The sequence below is a fragment of the Pelodiscus sinensis genome, unplaced genomic scaffold, assembly GCF_049634645.1.
Source record: "Pelodiscus sinensis isolate JC-2024 unplaced genomic scaffold, ASM4963464v1 ctg109, whole genome shotgun sequence".
Lineage (NCBI taxonomy): Eukaryota > Metazoa > Chordata > Testudines > Trionychidae > Pelodiscus > Pelodiscus sinensis.
This window is the reverse complement of record NW_027465844.1, coordinates 171168-197897: the sequence shown is the minus strand read 5'-3', so window position 1 is coordinate 197897 and position 26730 is coordinate 171168. Positions and strand designations below refer to the sequence as shown.

General features: G+C 47.8%; 1 protein-coding gene and 1 long non-coding RNA gene across 2 annotated transcripts in view; both read right to left on the bottom strand.

Moving 5' to 3' along the window:
• Positions 1-11524: 11524 nt before the first annotated feature.
• Positions 11525-15852, bottom strand: LOC142823588 (uncharacterized). The gene is made up of 3 exons (XR_012898755.1): positions 15721-15852; positions 14226-14291; positions 11525-12130 (listed from the first exon to the last, which is right to left on the bottom strand). It is a non-coding gene; the product is annotated as an uncharacterized LOC142823588 (long non-coding RNA).
• Positions 15853-17163: 1311 nt separating this feature from the next.
• LOC142823584 (maestro heat-like repeat-containing protein family member 2B) overlaps positions 17164-26730 on the bottom strand; it is a 29479-nt gene continuing 19912 nt past the window's right edge. Inside the window, exons 18-23 of the mRNA XM_075914860.1 lie at positions 25546-25683; positions 25226-25337; positions 20603-20749; positions 19413-19595; positions 18373-18528; positions 17164-17340 (exon numbers count right to left, since the gene is read on the bottom strand). Coding sequence (XP_075770975.1) covers positions 17164-17340; positions 18373-18528; positions 19413-19595; positions 20603-20749; positions 25226-25337; positions 25546-25683 — 913 coding nt within the window. The remainder of the gene's footprint in view (positions 17341-18372; positions 18529-19412; positions 19596-20602; positions 20750-25225; positions 25338-25545; positions 25684-26730) is intronic.

Below are 26730 nucleotides of genomic sequence, written 5' to 3'. Positions count from 1 at the left end.
AAGCTTTCCCTGCTGCTTCCATTGGCCAGATTCATGGTGCCTGAGAGCGACAGGAGGTACAGAGCCAGGTAAGTGTCGTCCCCTCCGCCCCACCTTCATATCCAAACTTCACACTCCCATTCCCGTGAGGCACCATTACTTTTTACCCTGCAAGGTAAAGTAAGGGCTGGCAGAGCCTTGAGAAGATTGGATGGGTGGCTCACGGACTGGTGGTGTTATCGAGTTAACATCAAGTCAACTCAGGGATGGTCTAGACAGTATTTGGTCCTGCCATGAGGGCAGGGGACTGGACTCGATGACCTCTCAAGGTCCCTTCCAGTGCTAGTATTCTGTGATTCTATGATTCAAGCCTGAGAAATTCTTCCTCTTGCTGAAGGGGTAACAAGATGAGTCAGAGCCCTAGGCACTCCAAGAAAATGACATACATACCCCTGTAAGCTCCTTTTCCTCCTCCGTGTCTTGGCCAAACCCACATACGGCCAGACCTTCAAATATGTTCAAACCATGTTCATATATGTTATGGACTGTTATAAAGAGAATGTGATCAACTGTTCTCCATGTGGACTGAAAGTAGGAGAAGTAGCAATCAGCTTAATCTGCAGCAAGGGAGATTTAGGTTCAATATTAGGAGAAACTTTCTAAGTAACTATAAAAACAGTTAAGCTACGGAGTAGGCTTCAAAGGGAGGTTCTGGAATCTCCATCACTGCAGGTTTTTAAGAACCAGTTAGACAAAAGTGTGTAGGAATACTTGGTCCTGCCTCAGCACAGGGAGCTGGACTAGGGGGTCTTTCTAGGTCACTTCCACCCTGCATTTCTATGATTCTCTGTAGAGCTTAACTGGTGATCATCACAGCGAAACTGACCCTCCAGCCTTCACCCAGCTCCCGTCCAATGTGAATTATTAACAAATGAGCTGGTCCCTGATATAGAGAAGTCATAAGACCAGTGAGCCTAGCAGCTCTGTCAGTGATATCTCAGGACAGCCATTCCCTCATAGAACAGTGGGGGAAGCTAGGGGATCCAATCGTTCCTCCCTGATAAAGGTCTGCAAAGCACAAACAGGGACTTAGCTTAAAAAAGCAGAGATGCCTTCCCTCAATCACTATTACAGGCACCTATCCTAAGTCTGTAAGTAAACACATGGGCTACGTCTACATTGGCCCCTTTTCTGGAAGAGGCACGTTAATTTCAGAGGTCGTAATAGGGAAATCCGCGGGGGATTTAAATATCCCCCGCGGCATTTAAATAAAAATGTCCGCTGCTTTTTTCCAGCTTTTAGAAAAGACGGAAAAGAGCGTCTACACTGGCCCCGAACCTCCGGAAAAAACGCCCTTTTCCGGAGGATCTTATTCCTACTTATTCAAAGTAGCATCTACACAGCCAAACTGCTATTTCGAAATTAATTTGAAATAGCGGAGCACTTATTCCAAATTTGGTAAACCTCATTCCATGAGGAATAAAGCCAAATTCAAAATAGCTATTTCGAAATAAGTGCTGTGTAAACACATCAAAATAGGGGGCCTCCAGCCTTCCCAGGGTGCCCTGGTGGCCACTCTAGCCTCAACCAAGATCACTCCTCTCCTTCCTCCCTCCCCGGAGCCTTTAAGGGTTGACTCTGGCCACAGTGTCTGTGCCAGTTCCAAGCCTGCCAGGCCAGAGCCAGCAGTCACTACCCCTGACCCAGTGGCCCCCAAACATGAGCCAGCAAAGACTGGCAGCCAGCCCTCCACCACTCGCCAGGAGCAGTCTGCCAGCTCCCAGGAGCCTGACAGGGGCTGGAGAAGGCGGGCGCCTTCCTGGTCCAGGGTGGAGATCATGGACCTTATTCAGGTTTGGGGGGATTGCCCCCAATGTCCATGATCTCTGCGCTAGAGAGAGGAATGCGGCCATCAATGGCAGGATAGCTGCCAGCGTGGCACTAAAGGCCACATGTGAACCCAGGAGCAAGTTTGCGTGAAAATCAAGTTGGTCTGGAGAGCCCCCCAACCCTGAGCCTTGACCTTCCCCTTCCCTTTCTTCCCCTTGCTTCCTCCCCCCAAGTTTTCACCCTCCCCTCTCCCCCCCCTCTTCTCCCCTCTCCCGCCTCCTTTCCCCAGTCTCACCAGAGTTTCATTCTCCCCCCTCTCCCCCGGGGTTTTGTTAAATAAAGATAGTTTGTGTTCATGAAAATACGTGTATTTTATTTGACATCAGGAAGGGGGGTTAGGGAGAGGTAAGTGGAAGGACGTGAGGGAGGAATGAGGCACAAGCCCCCAGTGGGGCAGACCAGAGAGGCTCTGAGGGCTCCTCAGGATGGAAGCTCGCCCGCAGGGCCTCCTGGATACTGACAGCCCCCTGATGGACCTCTCAGATGGCAGCCTGCAGAAAGTTCAGACAGGTCCGCAGCAACGCGTCCATGAAAAGCACCAGAGTGCCCAGAGGCAGCTCTGGCTTCATGTTGCAGAGTGCTGTGATGTCCCGAGTGAAGGCAACCAGAGCACACAGAGACAAAATGGTTTCCTGTCCCTCATGGAGGTAGGCAAGCAAGCAGGAAAACCTGAGAACTGGCTGTCCAGGGGGGTGCCTTTAAGCACAGGCCTCAGAAAGCCTCAGGCAGCAGCCACACGAAGTAACTCCTGATCTGATGCCCTGCGGGACCTGGTTCTGTCCGGCCTTAAATGCGATTCACCGTCCACTCAGTGTGGACGCTCTATTTCAAAATAGCAAAAGGCTATTTCAAAATGCATTTTGTGTGTAGACGCGCTATTTCGAAATAAGATATTTTGAAATAATGCTGTAGTGTAGACATACTCTGAAAGAAGAAATCAGGCCCCTGAGTAATTGAAACAGATACTTCAAAGAGTTTAATTGGAAACATGTGCACAGTAAATACAAACACTATATTATTTACAGGGGAGGGTTATTTACAGGTGACTGTTTGTGACACACAGCATGGCCAGCACCTGAGAAATAAACTTAAAGAGTCATCAGCATTTGTACAATGCCCCTTAATAAATATAATAACATGGGTTGGGATTAAGCTGCTGGATATGGAATGGAAAACAATCTCCAAAACAGGAAACACCACAAGATTAGGGGAACTCCTATTACCTAATATAGTGAATTATCAGAAAGTGTCAATTCAACAGGGGAAAACACTGATCCCCTTCCCATATTCAACCATCACAGGAAGATTCTCTCCCCACTGAGAACCACAGACAATGATATCCCAGACCCCCTCAGCCTTTTACCCTCCTTTGCTAACTGTTGTCTGGTGACTCCTCATAGGCCCAGAACCCAGGAGGGCAAGAGTAAAGTGCTGAGAGAGACTAGAAACCTAACTATTCAGGAAACTTTTTCTATAAGGTGGAGGATCATAGCCTCTAAATTTGGAGGACGAATGATATGTGCACAGTAAAAACAAACACTATATTATTTACAGGGGAGGGTTATTTACAGGTGACTGTTTGTGAGACACAGCATGGCCAGCACCTGAGAAATAAACTTAAAGAGTCATCAGCATTTGTACAATGCCCCTTAATAAATATAATAACATGGGTTGGGATTAAGCTGCTGGATATGGAATGGAAAACAATCTCCAAAACAGGAAACACCACAAGATTAGGGGAACTCCTATTACCTAATATAGTGAATTATCAGAAAGTGTCAATTCAACAGGGGAAAACACTGATCCCCTTCCCATATTCAGCCATCACAGGAAGATTCTCTCCCCACTGAGAACCACAGACAATGATATCCCAGACCCCCTCAGCCTTTTACCCTCCTTTGCTAACTGTTGTCTGGTGACTCCTCATAGGCCCAGAACCCAGGAGGGCAAGAGTAAAGTGCTGAGAGAGACTAGAAACCTAACTATTCAGGAAACTTTTTCTATGAGGTGGAGGATTATAGCCTCTAAATTTGGAGGACGAATGATATCTGCTGAGTATCTTCTTTGAAGGGCAGAGTGTTCTGAACTCCCAATAACATCAGAGGGAGTTTGAGGACACTCAGCAACTTATGGGACTGGACAATACAAGCACAGTTAAAGGCCCTGGATATCTAAAGGAAATCACCAAAATCCACAGTTAGATGTTTAAATGCCAATTAAAGCCACCCTTAGTGAATTCCTCTGGCATGTGTAATCCCCTAAGTAGTATAAGGGCCCTACCATCAATCAAACGTTAGCCCTGCCCCCTGACCCCGGAAGTCCCGCCCCCTGACCGCCAGAATTCCCTTCTCCCCTGTCACCGGAAGTCCGGCCACTGGATGGTAGTACGTCTGGGTCAAGAGGGACAGCTGACCGGGTGTCATGTGACCCCCGTTAGGCCCGCCCCCTGTCACTGGAAGTCCCTCCCTTGGGGGTAATATATCTGGGGTCAAGAGGGGCAGGTGACCGGAAGTAAGGAGTGTCATGTGACCCCTCTAAGGACTCGCCCCGCCTCCCTCAACCAATCAGGAAGGGTTTTTCCCCTGTAGGACCGCCCCGCGAACTGCTTTGAGCAAGCGGGGGGGCAGTTCTGGGACCCGATGACCCGCCCAGCAGTGGGTCGTGTGACCCCTCTAAGAACTTGCCCCGCCTCCCTCTACCAATCAGGAGGGGGTTTTTCCCTGTAGGACCACCCCGCAAACCCCTTTGACCAAATGGGGGGCAGTTTTGGGACCGGATGACCCGCCCAGCAGTGGGTTGTGTGACCCCTCTAAGAACTCGCCCCACCTCCCTCTACCAATCAGGAGGGGTTTTTTCCCTGTAGGACCACCCCACGAATCGCTTTGACCAATCCGGGGAGTGCAGTTCCGGGACCCGTTGACCAGACCTGAGGCGGGTCGTGTGACCCCTCTAAGAGCTTCCCGTGACACCCTTTGCCAATCAGAGCATAGCACTTCCCCGTAAGTTCTAGCGCCACACAAAAGAGGCCATCTTGTTCCAAGAGCGCGTGTTTCAGAGAGCGTGCAAACGCTGAGCGGAAACATGGCTTCTTTCACCAACTTTGTTTTGGTGCCGAGAAGAAAGCGCTACATCAGCGACAGTTCCGAGGAGGAAGGAGAAGTTGAAGGGAGCCCTTTGGCCCAGCCGCTGATGGATACACCAATATCTGACGCCGAAACCCAACCGCTCACGATGCAGCCAGACAAGCTAGATGGCCTGGAGGAAGAAGGTGCCCATGGCTCTCAGGAGTCGGACAAGACGCATGGAAAAGAAGCCAAATAGGTAAATGAAAGATCGAAGTTGGGGCATCATGGGGTTAGGAAACCGGGATTTTGTAAACTTTAAAAAAAAAATGACCAGAGCGTCTTACATTATTTCTTTCTGGCAATCTTTTGACAGCTTGACGATGCCTTTCTAGCTGACCGTCAGACCCGGGACAGCATTGCATCGGACGAGGAAGACGAACCGGGCCCACCTTGTTTTTGCTCAACACCGATACAAAGCATTGAAGAGAACACCAAGGATGACGGCCATGAAGAATTCAGGAGGTGGCTGTGCATTGACCTAGTTGAGCCAGTGCCACATCATAAGCGTAAAAAAGTTATGCGCTCTATTGTACGCGTTGGTGTTTATACCGTCCTTAGTCACTGTCTTAGGGAAAAGCTTTTTGAGGACTGTGAGGGTTGTGTCATAAATGCACCAGCCCAGCGGTACCATGACTGTTTGACTTGGACTCCAGAGGGTCTAAACTGCAAACTCCGGGGCCTATGTGCTGAACTGTGTTTGGAAAGCTTATTAAATACTGTTATTGCCGTAGGTCCGTGGTCCCCAACACGGTGCCCGCGGGCGCCATGGCGCCCGCAGGGGCATTTGCATGCACCCGCCAGGTGCTCGGGGCTGACCTGGCCCTGGGTACATAGCGCGTGGCGCTTGCGCGGGGGAGGCACGCTGGCCCCGGCCGCGCGGCGCTTGAGGGTGGGGGTGCCGGCCCCGGGCGCGCGGTGCTTGGCGGAGATGAGCATTACTATGGGGTTCTGGATGTGAAAAAGTTGTTCGGAGCGAAAAATTATTGTGAGTTTTGCCACACAGTATACAGTCATGACCACTCTTGCAGGTATTGTTGCCGCCTCTGCTTGAGCGGAACGTGCTCAGACAGCGTGGGCGTGCCGCTGCGGTGTCCTAGCTGTAGACTATTTTGTCGAGCCAAAGAGTGCTTAGTCAGACACATAGACTGCGCATCGAAAAAACAAGTCAAATGCCTGTCTGAAACTTTGTGTGATGTGTGTCAGTCTTACGTGGACAAGCGGCACCGCTGTAAAGGGCGACGCTGTAAGCAGTGTAAGGGCTTGCTTGTTGGCAACATTGACAATCATTTCTGTTTTATGGACAGCCTTAGAAAGCCCGAAGCCTCAGAAAAGTATATTTTTTATGATTTCGAATGCTTAAAAGAAAGAAGCATCTGGTGAAGCAGTCTGGGGGGTTTATCGGCCCTTTGTTAAGTTTTGCTGTCCCTCTGATAACAGGGCTTTTGAATAACCGATAATGGAGTATGCAGAAAAAATGTACCTGGTGCCTAGCCATCAGCTGGAGCAATTAAGGGCTCCCCCTCCAGTGGAGGAAAATATCAGAACAACTGCAACTCGCTTACTGGATGCTGAAATGAAGTCTGTTCTTCAAAGGACTGACTTAGCCGAATACGAAAAGGCTAAACTCTACAGCGCTGTGCTTCAGAGATACCTAACGTACGTGAGGCAAAGTGATGCAGATAAAAGGAAAATAAGTCTGTTTCTACCAGAACAGAGTGACACCGCCAAACCTCCAGAAACAGAAAACACCTCAGACTCTGTGGCTCAGGAGCTGTTGGATAACGTGAATAAGCGTTATAAGAAAAACGCCTCAGTGTTGCTAAATAAGCTGGGCCAGGATAAAACTATCGCTTCCTGGAATGATAAAGGTGCATTTGTGTACAAAGGCTCGGTGGTTAATGGTTCTAACATGCTTGACTTAGTCAGAGCCGTCACCCAGACGCGTTCTGTCCCTAGCAGACATGTACCTAAAGGATGGGATGTGTTTATCAATGCCATGGCAGAACTAAACGTCCCATCTTCCATCATGGGCAGTGCAGACAACAGAGTTCTTTTGGAACGCCTGAAGGCCTCAGCCACTGACGCTGGGATGGATCGAGAAACACCAACTCCTTTTTTGCCTTCTAAAAAACAAAAATTGGCTAAACTGTCTGACTGGCTCAGTGTGTGAAGTTTGTCATGTTCTAAAAATAATTTTTGAACTTGATCACATTTTGCTTTAAATAAAACACTTCTCTATATATAGAATATCTATTTAATATATATATATTATGTCTAGGTATTTTTTCTGAATTGTTCATTGTTTTTAAGAAGAAAAATTAAGAAAAACAACCATCAGTTGCCTTTAAACCCCTCACCTGGGGTGCTTTACTGCGTGTCAATTTAATTTTCACATCCACCCCGTTCAACAAAAGTTTTTCTTGAAAAAACAGGTCGCTGTGTAGATGACCCAACAACTCCATTGTCCTGCTCTGGGACGTCAGCCTTGCACGCCTCACAAATCCTAGATTCTCACCATCCAGCTCTGTTTTTTCGTGTTGTCCAGGAGTGTCTTTGTAAAACAGTCAGGCGGAAAATTGTGTAGCGAGGGTGTCGTCTCTGTAATTGAGAACCGATTCGATAAAGGCCCTGTAAGGGTAACAGTTGTTGCTTTGGCTTACAAGGCGGTCTCCCAATGTAACGTCCAATTGACTGAAAATAGAGGCCACTGGGTAATTCACCAGGCCTACCGCGGCATCCCTGGGGAGTGCAGTCCCATCGCCTTTTACTATCTTGCAACAAAGGTAGAGTAGCGTGTTGTTTAAATCCATATAATCTATGCCATTCCCTGCTATAAAAAAGTCGATGGGGGCAGTTTCTGTCACGGCTGACAGAGGCGGCACCTCGATGTAGATGCTTTTCTCAATGCTGGTCTGCGTAGGGGCTATCTGAAACAAGTCTAGTTCAGATTTGGTGCACTCTTCCGACCCGCAGTGAACGAAAGCCATGTTGACTAAAATATATCTCTTTTACCAGGTACAGAGCGTGTCCTCTTTCTCCCTGGCTTCCTCTTGGACTTTTGCTTATGGCCTGTCCTGCGTGTCAAGGCTCTTCTTTTAAAGGGTTTCGGGGGTCCTGTGCGTCGCGGATATGACGCATTTCTCTTTCTCTTCCTCCTTTTAATATACATCAGCCCTGACCCTTCCTGTTTAGCCGGATTCCCCACCTTCTCCAAGACAGCCTGGGAAACGTGGCCTACCACATCTCTGGCTATGTTTTGAGCGGCTGTTTTTATGTGGGGTTTAATAATCTCTAGCCCTCTTCGCAAAAGCGGTACAGCTTTTCGAAAAAGGCTACGGAATATACCGCCCACGCCGGCCCCGTACATCACAGGGGCTCCATGATATCCAGGAAGGGCATATCCAGCCTGGGCTTTGTAATAGTTGCTGTAGACTTTGGCGTCACCGTAATTTTTTACGATCGCCATAATAGTGTTTTGCTTTTTAGAAACCTCGCTCTTTCCGGGAACGCAGGTGCAGCTTCACAATCACCTTGCCAAAGCGAAATGAAACGCATCTGTTTTGATCCGTCTTTATTTCAATGGTGATGGTGTCGATGTGGTGTTGACTGATGGGTACGTAATGAGGCTTATCGTAGGTGATGGTAACAAACTCATTGTTATTTCCTCTGACAGGGACGCAGCGTAACAGGGGGACAGAAAAGTCCCCCACAAACTGGTGTTCTACAATATCCGTGTATAGATACAAGGAGTTGAAACCCCCTGTGATGTCTGCTGAGAAGGGACTCTTCTGGACACTGTGCCCGGGGGCCAAACCCAGAATGTTAGCTAGCTCCCCGAGGGTAGAAAACGTAGCAGTAGCATCGGTGGATTTAAGTCTACATTTTCTACTCACGGGGTCATAATTCATGATAACATCAGGCAGTCCAGAATGACGTGCCACAATGCTATTCATATGTTCCAATAATTCAGGTATAGTTGAGTAATAACCTCGCCGTAGGATATAACTCCATGGTTTATCTCCAAAGGTGATTTGGAAAGGCGTGTCCTCAGTAATGTTGTTCCAGCTGTTTGGATATTGTATTTCCGCTAACCCCACTTCCTAGGCCCCCGGGAGATCCAACGACTTTATTAGCTGTATTGTAAAGGCCGAGCTGGTGTTTTGGGGAAAAACCCCAGAGCTGGCGTTGCTGGGCAGAGTGATGTAGAAGCCCCCGTCCTCCATTTCTCTCCTTGCAGGTGGGATTGTTTTTATTCTCGCTTAAACGTTACAGAGTTGAGAAGCTTCTACCCAACTGTTAAATTTGTTGGGCCACCCCAGCCATTTCACCAATAGCTGCTTTTTTCTTCCTTTCCCTTTCTCTGCTAGAACTTTTTCAATCCTGTAAATCCTGTCTTGTTTGGGGTTCACCTTTTGTAATTCTTCAGGGTAAAACGACCCCGTCACTGTCTCACCCTCGTAATCTTTTAATCGGTAGACAGGTCTCTCACCCCTGGTTAAGGCTTCATCCACTATGAATATCTCATCGGTAAATGTTTGTTCATAACCATTTTTAAAGGCACCTTTGGTTTTAGAGAGTCTCACGTGGTCCCCTTTTCTAAAAGGAACAACAGCCTGTTTTATTTTAACATCATCTCCATAAACAGTTTTCCAGACCTTCAGAGAATTTGCGGGGTTCACATCAGCAGGTCTGGTCCGTATAGTTCTGTGAAAGCTCCAGCTGTAACTCTTTATAAACTCAGATAATATGTCAATGTAGCGAAAGGTATTGTGGGCTGTAAAATATCTCCACATCCTAGATTTTAAAGTTCTGTTAAATCGCTCCACAACCCCCGCTTTGACTTCATTGTTAGGAACAAAATGGTGGACACCGTGCCGCTTTAACAATCCACTTAAAGGTTTGTTTAAAAATTCTTTTCCCCGATCCGTTTGTAATTTTTGAGGCACGCGACCTTCGCTGAAAATAGCTTTAAAGGCCTTGGCTACCTCCTTGCCCGTCTTGTCCTTTAGGCCTAAGGCCCAGGCATATTTTGATAAAATGTCTATCACTGTTAAAATATACTTAAAACTGCTGTTGCGTTTGGAGAACCGGTCCATATCCACCAAATCTGCTTGCCATTGTGCATCCATGTCTGAGACAATGGTCTTGTCTCTTTTAAAATGTATTTGAGCAGGCTTGTGCAAAGAGTAAGCGTCTTGGTCCGAAAGCCATGATGTTACCTGTCTTCTGTTCAAAGTTTTACTGTGCTTTTTGACTGCTTGAAACAGAGGGTTCACCCCACCAAAGCTGCCAGCTTCCCTGGGGGTGTAATATATTTTCTCTAACAGAGCAATCTGCGTAGACATGACTGTTATTTGTGTTAGTAAAAGATGCTGTAAGTATGGAAGGAACACATTCACACCAACACATTTCATACAAGTTTAAGCATCTGGATTAACACACCCTTTTACAGCCATCTGCAAATGGGCACCATGACACCCCCACCACTATCGCTATTAGGGAGTCCGAGTTAATTCATTCTTGCACGTTTGTTCTCGAGATCCATGTGTCAGATATGAGCAAAAAAAGCGGGCACAAGATAGATTTACTCCCACAGGATTACCGATGTGCAATTTCTCAAAGGTTTCTAGAAAGTCATCGTCGACCTGGCAAGAGATTGTCAAAAAAGAGAATAAGCTACAGCTGCTGGTTTTTAGATTCACAAAACACCCATGATGCCCCCCACCTCGATTTTTTCATTTACCTGTTTGACTTCTTTTCCGTTCACCTTGTCCGACTCCTGGGAGAGATGGGCAGCATCCTCCACAGGGACAGATAACGAGAGGCCGTCTAGCTCGTCAGGCTGCCGTGGGAGGAGTTGGGTTTCGGGATCAGATTCTGGTGTATCCAATAGCAGAGGGGGCAAAGGGCCCCTTTTCGCCTCTCCCTCGTCCTCGGAACTGTTGCTGATGTGGCACTTTCTTCTCATGTGGTGGAAGGCCCTCGTCACCAAAACAAACTCCAAACTTCTGGTGGGGGTGGTGAAGGAGTCCATGTTTCCGCTCAGCGTTTGCACACTCTCTGAAACATGCGCTCTTGGAACAAGATGGCCTCTTTTGTGTGGCGCTAGAACTTATGGGGAAGTGCTATGCTCTGATTGACAGAGGGTGTCACGGGAAGCTCTTAGAGGGGTCACACGACCAGCTTCTGGTCTGGTCAACGGGTCCCGGAACTGCACCCCCCGAATGGTCAAAGCGATTTGTGGGGCGGTCCTACAGGGAAAAAAACCCTCCTGATTGGTAGAGGGAGGCAGGGTGAGTTCTTAGAGGGGTCACACAACCCACTGCTGGGCGGGTCATCCGGTCCCGGAACTGCCCCCTGATTGGTCAAAGCAGTTCACGAGGCGGTCCTACAGGGAAAAACCCCCTCCTGATTGGTGGAGGGAGGCGGGGCGAGTTCTTAGAGGGATCACACGACCCACTTCTGGGCGGGTCATCCGGTCCCGGAACTTCCCCCCGGTTGGTCAAAGCGGTTCGCGGGGCGGTCCTACGGGGAAAGCCCTTCCTGATTGGTAGAGGGAGGCGGGGCAAGTCCTTAGAGGGGTCACATGACACCCCTTACTTCCGGTCACCTGCCCCTCTTGACCCCGGATGTATTACCCCCAAGGGCGGGACTTCCGGTGACAGGGGACGGGCCTAACGGGGGTCACATGACATCCTTTTTTTGCTTCCGGTCACCTGTCCCTCTCGACCCGGATGTACTACCCTCCAGGGGCGGGACTGCCGGTGACAAGGGAGAAGGAACTTCCGGGGAGTCGGGGGGGGGGGACTTCCAGGGTCAGGTGGCGGGGCTAATGTTTGATTGATGGTAGGGCCCTTATACTACTCTCCTACCCCATAGCAGAGCTGGCCGCATACCACCAATGTCTAGCTTCCCACCGAAGTATATGAGGTGCAAGCTGGAAACAAGCTGGCACAGACAGAGCACATTGTCCTCCAGCAATCCCTCTCTTGTTCCCATTCAAGGTAGCAGGAGCTCTTTGATCTAGTTGTCTGTGCTTCATTCCCCGAGCACTCATCCAGGTCAGATGTCTCTTAGGACCTGAGTTGCCACCAGCTGGACAATGGGACTTGGGTCATTCTGTAGGACCTGGAGAGCTGGAATTACAGAGAATATGACTCACTTTTCATATAGTCACCTATGCCTGCAGTAGCTGGAGATTTAGTACCAGTGAGTACCAAGCTACAGAAGCTCTCTGTACAAACAAAGCTTTAGGTTCCTCCATTGGGATCCTTCCAAGCTCCAAACTGAGATGGAGGAGGGGGGAGAGGGGAGACCCTGACCCTACCAGAAACTCATCCAATTGGAAGGTGCTCCATTGACTCAATAGCTTCTGCTTTTAAGTTATTTTACATCTCCTGACAGAAATAAATCTGATGGTGTGGAGTTTTGGGTATCAAAAAGTGGCTTCCAGGGAGCCGATGGAGCCCAAAGAGTGGATCACACAGGTTGGGAAGAGGCATTGCCAGGATAGCCAGGAGATGCACTGACTTATATCACACTGGCTGCAGTTTCCTCCAGGTACGTCTACACCGCAAAGTTAATTCAAAATAACAGCTGTTATTTTGAATTAACTTTAATAGCATCTATACATGCAAACCGCTATTTCGAAATTAATTCGAAATAGCAGAGCGCTTAATTCAAATTTGGTAAACCTCATTCTACGAGGAGTAACACCAAATTTGAAATAGCTATTTCAAATTAAGTGCTGTGTAGACAATTAATTCAAAATAGGGGGCCTCCAGCCCTTCCCAGGGAGCCCTGGTGGCCACTCTGGGCACAACCAGAAAAACTTGCTCTCCTCTCCCTCTGGCCCCAGAGCCATTAAAGGGATAGACCCTGGCCCGTGCCAGATCCAAGCCTACCAGCCAAGAGCCAGCAGTGGCCACTGGGGCCCCTGAGCCAGTAGCCACAAAACGTGAGCCAGCAAGGCACTGGCAGCCAACCCTCCACTGCTCCTCAGGAGCAGTCTGCCAGCACCCAGGAGCCTGACAGGGGCTGGAGAAGGCGGGTGCCTTCCTGGTCCAGGGTGGAGATCATGGACCTTATTCAGGTTTGGGAGGGATGCCCCAGCATCCATGATCTCCGCACTAGACAGAGGAACACGGCCGTCAATGGCAGGATAGCTGCCAGCCTGGCCACCAAAGGCCACACGCGAACCCAGGAGCAGGTTTGCATGACAATCAAGTTGGTGCGGTGAGACCCCCAACCTTGGGCCCTGATCTTCCCTTCTCCTTTCTTCCCTTTGCTTCTCCCTTCCAACTTCCTCCTCCCAGGTTTCACCCTCCCCTCTCCCACCCACTCTATTCCTCTCTCCCACCTCCTTTTCCCAGTCTCCCCAGAGGTTCACCCTGTTGTTCAATAAACCCAGTTTCTATTTTTGAACATACATGTCTTTTATTTGACATCAGGAAGGGAGGCTAGGGAGGAGTAAGTAGATGGACGTGAGGGAGGAATGGGGCACGAGCCCCCGGTGGGGAGGACCGGGGTGGCTCTGAGGGCTCCTTGGGGTGGACACTCTCCTGCAGGGCCTCCTGGATCCTGACAGCCCCCCGATGGACTCCCCGGACGGTAGCCTGCAGCAAGTGCAGCTGGGCTGATGGCAACAACCCTACGAGACGCACCGGTGTGCCCAGGGGCAGCTCTGGCTCCATGTGGCCGAGTGCTGTGGTGTCCCGAGTGCAGGCACTCAGGGCACTCCAAGACAGGACTGCTTTGTTGTCCCTCATCGGGGTAGACAAGCGAGCGGGGAACCCTGAGAACTGTCTGTTCGGGGTGGGGGTAGGGTCCCGTGAAGCACGGAGCTCAGTTAGCCTGAGGCAGCAGCCCCACACACTATGTCCTAACCTGATGCCCTGCCAGCACTGGTTCCGGCCAGCCTGAACTTCGGTTCAGGGTCCACTCAGTGTGGACGCGCTATTTCAAAATAACAAAATGCTATTTTGAAATAGGTTTTGTGTATAGATGCATAATTCGAATTAGCTTAATTCAAATTAACAATTTCGAATTAAGTTAACTTGAATTAATGCTGTAGTGTAGACGTACCTCTTTCAGAGCAGACTAAAGCTGAATCTGTCCTTTGATGTGTGGCTGATGCACTTCACACCTGTGGTATCAGTTACTGCTTGCTTGTCAGCTAAATTTCTTTATAACTCACTAATGAATGGGATTTCACCTGTATTTGTTACTTACAGGTCAACAGATGTTCCATGTCCAGCCATTTCATATTTTTGGTGTCCGTATGTTCCAGGATGATGCCTAAATAAGCAGTGTAAAATAAACATCAATAAAAAACCTTCTCTTGTTAAGTGCAAGGTGATAACATTGGCCCTTTGGCTTCTATTGTGGGTCTAAGGTGAGCTGTAGGCAAGAAAATACTAGAAAAGTTTAGCGTCCACACTGAAGAGAATAAGAGAAAAAAATTAAGAATGTTTACATAAAACCTCATTTGCTTTAAACAATCTATGTTCCTCTTGCCACTGCTGTCAGTTATTGGAGATATACTAGGATAGTGTATTAATCTAGTGGTGTGAACAAAGGGCTGGGGCCAGGAATAAGTGCGTACTAAGCAAGGATCTCACATGGATAAATTAATTAGGCCACAATGCTTGCCTGGCTTGCATGGGTGTGCTAAGGAACGGATGGCACAGGGCCAAAGGGGAGGAATCTAGTGCTTCCTGGGCAAGGCAATCAGGAACCTGCAACAGCAGGCACTGTGTGGCGGTGGCCTGCCTACCTCCCAGTGATGAAGCACCAGTAAGGAACAGTGAACAACACTGAGCTTAGGTCTATAGTTTGAGTCCACACTAACTCTGACTACTAAAAATAGAGTGCAGGTCAGATGACAGAAGCAGTCGGAGGAGCTAGACACCTTGGGTATGTCTACACTACCCCGCTAGTTCGAACTAGGAGGGTAATGTATGCATACCGCACTTGCTAATGAAGCCCGGGATTTGAATTTCCCGGGCTTCATTAGCATAAGCGGGGAGCCGCCATTTTTAAATCCCCGCTGCTTCGAACCCCGTGTAGCGCGGCTACACGGGGCTCGAACTAGGTAGTTCGGACTAGGGTGCCTATTCCGAACTACCGGTACACCTCGTTTCACGAGGAGTACCGGTAGTTCGGAATAGGACCCTAGTCCGAACTACCTAGTTCGAGCCCCGTGTAGCCGCGCTACACGGGGTTCGAAGCAGCGGGGATTTAAAAATGGCGGCTCCCCGCTTATGCTAATGAAGCCCGGGAAATTCAAATCCCGGGCTTCATTAGCAAGTGCGGTATGCATACATTACCCCGCTAGTTCGAACTAGCGGGGTAGTGTAGACATACCCCTTGAGAACAGACTTTTGGGTTTGGATGGGATCATCCTTGGAATAGTTAACCCCTCCTGCTACCCCTGCCACAGCTACTCTATTTTTAGCACACTAGTTTGATCGGAGAATAAACATACCCTACGTGACAGTGTGCCAGCCTCTGCTACTAAATGACTGCGCCATCTCAAAGCATTCTATTGCAAATTACAAATTCCTCCTAACACCACACTGGAGAAGTAGGAGAACATTAACATCTCCATTTATGCATGAGAAGTCACAGCACGGAGAGATTAATAGTAGCTCAGTGCTGCACACAGGGACTTTTTCTGTCTACCTCAAAGGGAATACCAAAAGGGACACGGCACACTTTCTCTCACCAGCTAACTTGGCTGCAACTGCCCGGATCTCTTCCCAGCTGCTGCAGAAGTATGTGATGGTAGTTTTGTAAAAGTTCTCCAGTAGCTCAGCCTTCTCTTTGGCCTAGAGAAAATCAGGGACACATGAGCTCTCTCTGGCTAGAAATGCCCTTTGACTGCCAACACATGCCTTTACAAACCACAAGTAAACAGTCTGTGTTCCTCTTGCCACTGCTGTCAGTTATTGGACTCACTCAGACTTTTTTTTTAATTTAAACAAGTAAATAAAAGAAAGGACAGGAGGCTGTGTAGAAGTGGGGAAAGTGGGAATCTATGGCAGATTTACATTCCTCTCACCCTCAGTCCTGTATCCCACTCTAATAGGGTACGTCTACACTACAACGTTAATTCGAACTAACTTAGTTCGAATTACTTAATTCGAACTAAGCTAATTAAAACTAACGGATCTAGACTAAAAAACTAGTTCGAATTAGCGTTTTACTAATTCGAACTAGCATGTCCACATTAAGTGGACCCTGAACCGGGCTTAAGGATGGCCGGAAGCAGTGCCGGCAGGACATCAGAGGAGGACTTAGAGCGTGGAGATGCTGTCTCAGGCTAGCCGAGGGCTGTGCTTAAAGGGTCCCAACCCCCACCCCGGACAGACAGTTCTCAGGGGTGCCCTGCTTGCAAAGCAGTCTTGGCTTGGAGTGCCCGGAGTACCCACACTGGGCACATCACAGCACTTGGCCATCAGACCGGCTGCACTTGCTGCAGCCTGCCATCTGGGGAGATGGGGCAATTGGGGGGCTGCACTCCTGCTCCTGGGTGGCCAGGCTGGCAGCTCTCCTGCCCTAGCCGGCCACCTTCCTGTGCCTAGTGCGGAGATCATGGACGAGGTCCACGATCTCCGCACTAGCCCAGGAGGGAGCCCGCCTTTTGCGGTCCCGGGCAAGCTCCCAGGACCCGCCAGCCTGGTCCCGGGAAGAGGGGGAGGGCTGGGGGGCATCGGGTGGGTGGCTCGATCCGCACCAGGTGCAGGGTCTGCTGGCTGGGTGCTGGCAGGCTTGCACCTGGCACGGGCACCGTAGCCAGCCCGTGCCCCTTTAAGGGGTCCGGGGCCGGGAGGGGGGCATAGAGTTTCCCTGGTGTTGGCCGGAGTGGCCACCAGGGAAACCTGGGGAGGGCTAGCCTCCCACTAGTTCGCATTAAGGGGCTACACAGCCCTTAATTCGAACTAGTAAATTTGAACTAGGCTTAATCCTCGTGGAATGAGGATTACCTAGTTCAAACTAAGCGCTCCGTTAGTTCGAATTAAATTCAAACTAACGGAGCGCTAGTGTAGCGCCTATGAAAGTTAGTTCGAACTAACGTCCGTTAGTTCAAACTAACTTTGTAGCGTAGACATACCCATAGATACTTCCATTGCCCATCACACATTCCCCCTGCTTCTACACCACAAGCCTATGCTGTCAATAATCTCATATAATTCTGTAGGTCACTCACAAGGTGTCTGCAGATATCTATCTGGAGCTCCTCAGGGTTCAGCTCGGTTCTCCAACTAAGATGCTCATTAAGTATAGTTTGGAGCCTCTTCAGTCCCAAAAATGGGGCACAGAGATGAAATGTAGCTCTGCACTCCTGAAAAAGAGGGTTGCACCATTGAATTGTTCCATAACACGTATTGTGCTCATTCAAATGGAACTCATGTCCTTGACTGCTCATCTACCCCAAGAATAAAAGGGATTCCCCTGAAGTAATAGACAGAAAATATGCCAGCATGACTTTAATAGGGGGAAAGGGATTCTACTTCTGGAGTATTGCATCCAATTCTGGGCACCCCATTACTTAAAAAATGTTGATACATTGGAGAAAGTCCAATGGAGGGCAAGAAAAATGATTAGGAGGCTGGAACACATGATTTACAAGGAGAGGCTGAGGGATTTGGGATTATTTAGTCTTCAGAAGAGAAGAGTGAGGGGAGCTTTGATAGAAGGCTTTAACTATCTGAAGGGGGATTTCAAAGAGGATGGAGAGAGGCTGTTCTCAGTGGTACTAGATGACTGAATGAGGAGCAATGGTCTCAAGTTACAGTGGGGGAAGTCTAGGTTGGATATTCGGAAAAACTATTTTACTAGGAAGGTGGTGAAGCACTGGAATGGGTTACCTAGGGAGGCAACGGAACCTCTAAATCTAGAGTTTTCAAATCCTAGCTTGACAAAGCCCTGGCTGGGATTGTTTAGTTGAGGCTGGTCCTGTTTTGGGCAGGAGGTTGGACTCAGTGACCTCCTGAGGTCTCCTCCAAACCTATGGTTCTATGATTTTATAATACTGAAAACTGGAGATAGCAGCAATGTTTTTTCAGAACAGATGTAGCTATGAAAGCTGCTTCACTAGGCATAGCTGTGGTCTTTCCTCTGTTGTGGGGAGGCAGGAACGTGGGGTGCAGAGATAGGCAGGAATGAACTCTTGGGATCAGACCCATGACCTATCCTGAACTCCAGTGAGACAACCCTGGCTGCTAAGGACCAGCCTGTCTGGGATTGACTCAAAAGGAGGGCAATGAACTGAGGGAAGAATTTAGGTCTCCACTGCGGGAAGGAATAGCAGAGCTCCCCTGGCATCAGGAGGAAGATTCTTTTTGCTTAGTAATTAAGTCACTGTCATTCTTACCATTGAAACCTCAGGGCTTGGATCTTGCAGGTGCAGCAGAAGCGTGACCCAGCTCTGTCTAACCTGCTTGGCAAAATAGTCCTTCCATTTTCTCTTTGCAGAGCCGGCCAGGATACCAAACAGGACAAAGGCCAATGCACGAAGAGTGTTGTCCTCCTATAGCCAAGAAAGCCACACAGGTTGGTAACGAAGAAATAACCACATCATGTATCTAGCACAGCTGTCTCTTCTACATTAGGGTAGAGTGATTCCAACTACAGAAGTTTAAAAGAACTGGAATTAATCAAGTTTGGGCCAAATGTGTTGATTCATCAAAATACTTTGAAGACAGTTCAATTTTGACAAAATTCTTCCAGAAGCCAAGTAGGGGTACTTGGTCAGCTTCTTGGTGACCCATCTAGCAGGCTAACTGGGATCTTGGGCTTCCTGGCCCTCACCTTCAGAACAGCCTGTCTGGCAGGCTGACAAGGAGCCAGGAAATGTGCACCCTGGCACCTCTAATTCCCAGTGTTTCCAGGTTCCCTGTCTCCAGCATAGTCTGCCAGTAGACTGCCCTCAGGCAAGGCTCCCAGTAGAGCTGGGTTGAGAATAGTATGACTGTTTCACAAAGAGTTTTGAAATTTGGGCTGGGGGGAGTGTCCCCCAAATAGGAACAAAACCAAAATTTGAAATCTCAAACTTCTCTGCAAAATGGAATAATTTCAACCATCTGACATAAAAATCGTATGGAGCAGGCCCAAAACAGTCTATTACACCCTGTCTGCCCATTTTCCTTGTTATGCAGCTACCTAATCTAGTATTCATACTTCCTTTGCCATTCTCATTGGAAATAAAGATGAACAGAAGGGTGAGACTGAAGGAGCAGGGATGGCATCCTCATTTTCTTAATTCTCTGCTCCTCCATAAAACACATCTCTTCCCTAAGGCCTAAAATCACTTCATTCTGACATGAACAATGCCCAGTGAGGACACATCATGCATTGTAAATGGAGCCTCATCAATGTCAGCTGAACTGGGGTTGAAGGCTTCTGTTCACGTACATTATCGAAGTACTTCCGGATCTGTGTGGTGAGGTCTCTGAAGGATGAACCTATGTCCTTCCCTTTCAGCTCCTTTAGGACTTTGGCCAGTGCCTTTAGGCTTTCGACAATGACTTCAGAACTGAAAGTGTCTTCTAAAGTCCTGATCAGTGCCTCCAGAAGAAACTTCTTGTACTTTTTCACCTGTTCAGACGTATGACATTAAAAACACTTTCCACTAACCACATTTTTAATATGTTTTTTTAGCAATTATGAAGCAGTGGGAATTTCATCTGCCCCCCTAGTGACCTATAGCTATATTTTACATCAGGTACTAGCTACAATAAGCCAAACTCTGTGCCATATTACACCTATGTAATCCTATTAGATTTCTAATTACTTAGATTTGAAGGCCAAAAGGGACCATTGTGATCATTCAGTCTGACCTCCTTCACAACACAGAACCTTCCCAAAATAATGTCTGTTTGACTAGAGCACCTCTTTCAGAAAAACAGCCCATCTTGTTTTTAAAGTTGCTACTGATAGAGACCCCACCACAACCCTTGGTAAATGGTTCCAATGATTAAAATTACCATTAAAATGTATGCCTTACTAGCAGTCTGAATTAGTTTAGCTTCATTCCCCCTCCCCCCCCATTGAATCTAAAGGCACATTTTCTAGCCCTTTGAAAATTCTTGTGACTCTTCTCCAATTTATCAGCATCCTTCTTGAATTGCAGGCATGATCCTGACATAGTATTCTAGCAGTTCTCACACCAGTGCCATAAGCAGAGGTAAAATAACTTCTTTATTCTTATTCAGAATCCCTCTGTCTATGCCTCCGAGGATCACCTCAGCTCTTTTGGTCACAGCTTTGTACTGGGCGCTTACGTTCAGCTGATTATCTATCATGATTTGAGTTTTTTAGTGTCTCTGTTTCCTGGAATAGAATCTCTCATCTTGGAAATAAAGCCTACACTCTTCATTCCTAGGAGTATACATTTACATATGATCATATTAAGTACATATTGTTTCCTTATGCCCAGCTTACCAAGGGAACAAACCTGCTGTGTATTGACTGCAAAGAGGTTACAGGGGTATGAGAGAGCAGAAGTTGGCCTAGTGCATTGTGCATGGCCTCTGTAAATCCTGAGCAATTGTTTCCTTTAGTTTCTCTAGTTATGCTGCATTGTATTCAGTATTCTATCTTACCTTCTCAGGTGCCCCATAGACTAAATTGCCTAGGCCTCTTACAGCCATTTGACGGACAATGCTGTTATTGTCCCGTGACCTTTCTTCTAAGCTATGTACGACAGATTTAAGGATCTTCTTCTCCCTGAGTATGGGATCAGTCATTAGCTGAAATAAAATCAACATGTCCATTAGCTCTAATATGTTCATTAAGATAGCGAATATAATTTGAGGAGATACGTAATACACTGTAATTTATTATTCTATATGAATGAGTACTGTGTTAAAAACATGGATTTTTCCTTTTAGGCACTATAATGGGTGATTGCTCATCCCTTGAAAGCCTCTCAGTGACTGTATTTGATACCACAGTCCTTTTCTCTCCCAGGTGCATCCTGCCAGTCGATCTTAGTGAGTCTTCCATGGCTCAGCCCTCTGGCCAAGTCCCAAAGTCCAAACAAATGCCTTTTAGGTCCTGTTGCCCTCACTAGGGTCTTCAGCCCCAACTCTGGACCCTTTATATTCTGTTCTTTGTTCAACCTCTCCATAAGCCTTGTCCCCTTCATCGGGTTTATGCCACTGGGGAACCTGGGCCTGCCCACTACTCTTGGTTCCAACCTAGAAATAGCAGCGAGTCATTGCTTCATTTCAGTTTATTGCTACTTTTTCCTTGGGTTCTTCCTATGGGGCCACTTTCAGTTTCTCCCTCTAATTATATGTTTAAGGCTCGTAAGGACTCTCTCTCTGCAAATTCAGCTTCAGAAAATGCTGCCTGAAATAAACCCCTGTGAATTGGTTTGGCCAGAGAATAGCATCCTTTCTTGGCCCTCCACTTCCTGAAAGGAACTGACCTAATAAAGCCCTGTAGCTCCATATATCTGAGCCAGCTGGGCTCTGATTGGCAGCTTTCATGAGGCCTCTCTAGGCAGACCTTGAAAACCCACGTTTGTGACTCCTTTCCTAGGTGGGGTGTAGAAAGATTTTGGGGCACAAACAGATTCCTAGAACCACCAGATGAGCCTCTAAAATAGCGACTTAGCGTAAATGTGAAATATGACAGACGTTATAGCAAGGCTGTGGAGAGGGAGGATGCTCCAGTAGTTAGCAGCCTAGGACTTAGGAGGTTCCAGTTCAATTTCCCGCACCCTCAAAGACTTCCTAGATGATGTTGGGCAAGTCACTTAGGCCTTCTGTGCATCAGTTTCCTGTTTGCAAAATGGGACTAATAGTGTTTCCCTGCCTCACAGGGGTGTTGTAGGGATACATACTTTTAAAGAGTTTTGAGGCACTCAGATACTACATTATCATTTTGAAGTACTCAGATAATACAAGTTTCTAAAAGGATGTTTTAAGGAAGATAGAGAAAAATTGTTCTCCTTGGCCTCTAAGGATAGGATAAGAAGCAATGAGCTTAAATTACATGAAGGGAAGCTTAGGTTGGACAGCAGGAAAAACGTCCTGCCTGTCAGGGTGGTTAAACCCTGCAATAAATTGCCTCAGGAGGTTGTGGAATTTGCATCACTAGAAATATTTAAGAGCAGGTTAGACAAACACCTGTCAGGGATGATCTAGACTGTGCTTGGTCCTGCCGTGATGGCTGGGGATTGGACTCGTAGACCTCTCAAGATCCCTTCCAGTTCTAATGTTCTATGAATCTATTATTCTACATTAATGAGAATCTAAGATAGATGTTAATGTATTTGTATGTTGCTTATTTTATAGTATTAGGACACTAGATTCATTTAGAAGATTTGCTGAGCTAGGCCAAAATCAGGAGCTGTTGGTCAGTATTAGCCCTAGGAATTGTCAGAAAAGGTCTAGTAATTCAAATTCTATGGCTACATCTACATTGGCATGATTTTGCGCAAAAGCAGCTGCCAGTCTACACTGGCGGGGAGTTCTTGCACAAGAACACTGACATTCTAATGTCTAAAATCAGTGCTTCTTGCGCAAAAACTATGATGCTCCCGCTCAGGAAAAAGCCCTCCTGTGCAACTGTTCTTGCGCAAGAGGCCAGTGTAGACAGGCCACATTAATTTCTTGTGCAAGAAAGCCCAATGGCTAAAATGGCCATCGGAGCTTTCTTGCGCAAGAGAGCGTCTACACTGGCACGGATGATTTTGCAGAAAAGCGCCTCTTAGCACAACAGCACATGCCAGTGTAGACGCTCTCTTGCGCAAATATTCTAACGCAAAAACTCTTGCGTTAAAAGTATGGGTATGTCTACACTACAAAGTTAATTCGAACTAACAGCCGTTAGTTCGAATTAACTTTAATAGCGGCTATACACACAAACTGCTAGTTCGAATTTAAATCGAACTAGCAGAGCGCTTAATTCGAACTAGGTAAACCTCATTCTACGAGGAGTAACGCCTCGTTCGAATTAAGTAGTTCAAATTAAGGGCTGTGTAGCCACTTAATTCGAACTAGTTGGAGGCTAACCCTAATCAGGTTGCCCTGATGGCCACTCTGGGCCAAACCAGGGAAACTTTTCTGCCCCTCTCCCAGCCCCAGAGCCCTTAAAGGGGCATGGTCTGGCTACAGTGCCTGTGCCAGTGGCAAGCCTGCCAGCACCCAGCCAGCAGACCCTGCACCTGGCATGGCATGAGCCAGCCACCCGCTGCCACCCAGCCCTCCGCCTCTTCCCAGGACCAGGCTGGCGGCTCCTAGGAGCCTGCCCAGGGCCACAAGAGGCAGGCGCCCGCCTGGTCTAGTGCAGAGATCGTGGACATTATCGAGGTTTGGGGCGGGAGGCCTCCAGCGTCCACGACCTCCGCACTAGGCACAGGAATGCAGCCGTCTAGGGCAGGATAGCTGCCAGCCTGGCCACCAAAGGCCACATCCAAACCCAGGAGCAGGTTTGCATGAAAATCAAGTTGTTCCAGTGAGACCCCCGACCCTGAGCCCTGCGCTTAGTACATAAGAACATAAGAATGGCCGTACTGGGTCAGACCAAAGGTCCATCTAGTCCAGTAGCCTGTCTGCCAACAGCGGCCAACACCAGGTACCCCGGAGGGGATGGACCGAAGACAATGACCAAGCAATTTGTCTCGTGCCATCCATCTTCAGCCTTCCACAAACAGAGGCCAGGGACACCATTCCTACCCCCTGGCTAATAGCACTCCACGGACCCAACCTCCATGAATTTATCTAACTTCTCTTTAAACTCTGTTATAGTTCTAGGCTTCAAAGCCTCCTGTGGCAAGGAGTTCCACAGGTTGACTATAAGAAGAACTTTGTGTGAAGAAGAACTTTCTTTTATTAGTTTTAAACCTGATGTCCATTCATTTCATTTGGTGTCCTCTAGTCCTTATATTATGGGAACTAATGAAGAACTTTTCTTTATGCACCCTCTCCACAACACTCATGATTTTATAGACCTCTATCATATCCCCCCTCAGTCTCCTCTTTTCTAAGCTGAAAAGTCCCAGTCTCTTTAGCCTCTCTTCATATGGGACCTGTTCCAAACCCCTAATCATTGTACTTGCCCTTTTCTGAACCCTTTCCAAGGCCATATCTTTTTTGAGGTGAGAAGACCACATCTGTACACAGTTTTGAAGATATGGCGTACCATAGTTTTATACTTCCCCTCCTCCTTCTTCCCCTGGCTTCCCCCTTCCAGCTCCCTCCTCCCAGGTTTCCACCTCCCCTCTCCCACCCTCTTTCTTCCCCTCTCCCACCTCCTTTTCCCAGTCCCCCAGAGGTTAATCCCCCCCGCCCCCAGTTTTGTTAAATAAAGATGGTTTCTTTTTTTGAACACGTGTCCTTTATTTTTTACATCAGGAAGAGGGGGCTCTGGAAGGGTAAGTGGAAGGAGGTGAGGGAGGAATGGGGCAGGAGCCCCCGATGGGGAGGACTGGGGTGGCTCTGCGGGCTCCTCGGGGTGGAAGCTTTCCTGTAGGGCCTCCTGGATCCTGATAGCCCCCTGATTGACCTCCCCCGGATGGCAGCCTGCGGCAAGTGCAACCGGGCTGATGGTCGAGTGCTGAAATGTGCCGAGTGTGGGCATTCAGGGCACTCCAAGACAGGACTGCTTTGATGTCCCCATCGAGTTAGACATGCAAGCGGGGAATCCTGAGAACTGTCTGTCCGGGGTGGGGGTCAGGTCTTTTTAAGCACAGCCCTCGGCTAGCCAGAGGAAGCAGCTCCACACCTTAAGTCCTAACCTGATGCCCTGACGGCACTGGTTCTGGCCAGCCTTAACTTCGGTTCAGGGTCCACTCAATGTGGACATGCTATTTCAAATTAGCAAAATGCTAATTTGAATTAGTTTTTAGGTCTAAATGCACTCATTTGAATTAGCTTATTTCAAATTAACTAATTTGAATTAAGTTAATTCGAATTAGTGCTGTAGTGTAGACATACCCTATTTGCGCAAAATCTTGCCAATGTAGACGTAGCCTATCTATATCTTGCTCACTCTCTCTTAGCCAGCAACTAGAATAGGCAGCTAGGCTAGGCTAGTTTAGGCCCCAAAAATAACAAAGAGAAAATGATTAAGAAAGGTGTAATGAAGTTCCTTATGAGATTTCCTTATAAAGGACACATTCTACTATCTAAAATGAATTCCTGTGAACTGAACTGTACAATTCCTCAGAGAAAGGTAAACAACAGATAACAGCCTAATGGTGGAACTGCTCATACCTGAGCAAAGAAAGCTGTGCTGGTGACTCGCTGGTTTTCTGATGGGGAATTTACCCAGGGAAGGAGGCTCTGTATGATCTCCACTGTTATTAGTCCAGATCTTTGCAGAACCCTGGAAGACAAAAGGAACCACTTATGGGGCAGACTGTGCACTTCAAAAGCTTAGCTGCTATGACCATACAACTCTAAAACCTACGCATGGAAGCTCTGTGTTTCTCACCCAGGGCACCCCGCACAAAGCTATACCTGAAAGTTCCCTGTCAGTCACTCTATTTGTTGCCAATCCCTGAGGATGAAGTGCTGTCTCCTAGATCTCTTACCTCACCAGCAAACACACCCCCTCGTGGTGAGTCTGCGGATTTTCAAGAAGCATCCAAGTTTTCTGCTTCCAGAGAGTTCTTATCAGCTTCTCATTCATAGCCTTGAGAAGCACAGCCTCTAATGCTTCAATAGAAAGCCTGGGGGAAAAGAGGCACAGAACTGTAGTAACCAATAGAAAGGCACAGCCTAAGCAGTTACTTGTCAGGTCTGTTGTTCATTGACAGTTCATCCATTGACAGTATCCTGGGGACCACTGTTTTTGGAAGGACTTAATTCCAGGAGGTATTTCAATCTCATACATCTCATATTACTAGTGTTGCTATGGACAACATTTTGCAGTCACTTTCTCCTATCTGCAAGGTGTATGGGCACTAGCACAGTACAGTAATATGGAAAAAATACACAACCAGACCCCAAAAGCTGGGACACAGAGAGATTAGTGATCACTAATGGTTATTTTGGGGCCCTATGTCCAGCGAGATGTGACAGGGTGCTGAGAGCTTGTACTTGGGGTCAGCACTCTGGTAACTACTAGTACTAATTAGCTTCCCCAGAGAAAGCCTAATTGGATAGAAATGTACCTGATTGCCTGGCTAGAGTGGGGCTATAGAATCAACAAACCTATTATCCCATTAATAAGGAATCTGCCTAAAGGGACACCCACAGGAGTGTTTGAGGGAAACAGAGAGCAAAAGAGACAAAATGCTAGAGGCATCTAGATAGACTTATGTGTAGTGCTGGGGAGGAGCCGGTGGTCGTGGTACATGTAGGTCTCAATGACATAGGGAAGGGTAGGAGAGATGTCCTGGAGGCCAAATTTAGGTTGCTAGGAAAGAGACTGAAATCCAGGACCTCTATGGTGGCATTCTTGGAAATGCTTCCAGTTCCACGCGCAGGACCAGGTAGGCAGGCAAAGCTTCAGAGTCTCAATGCGTGGATGAGACAATGGTGTAGGGAAGAGGGGTTTGGATTTATCAAGAACTGGGGACACTTTTGGGAGAGGGGGAGCCTATACAGGAAGGAAACCAGGGTGGAACCAGACTACTGGCACTAAACATTTAAAAGGCTGTAGAGCAGTTTTTAAACTAAGAGATGGGGGAAAGCCGATTGGCGGGGAGATGCCCGTAAATCGCAGGGAGACTTCTCTTAGAGGAGAATCCGTTGATAGAGATTCTCTAAGCTGT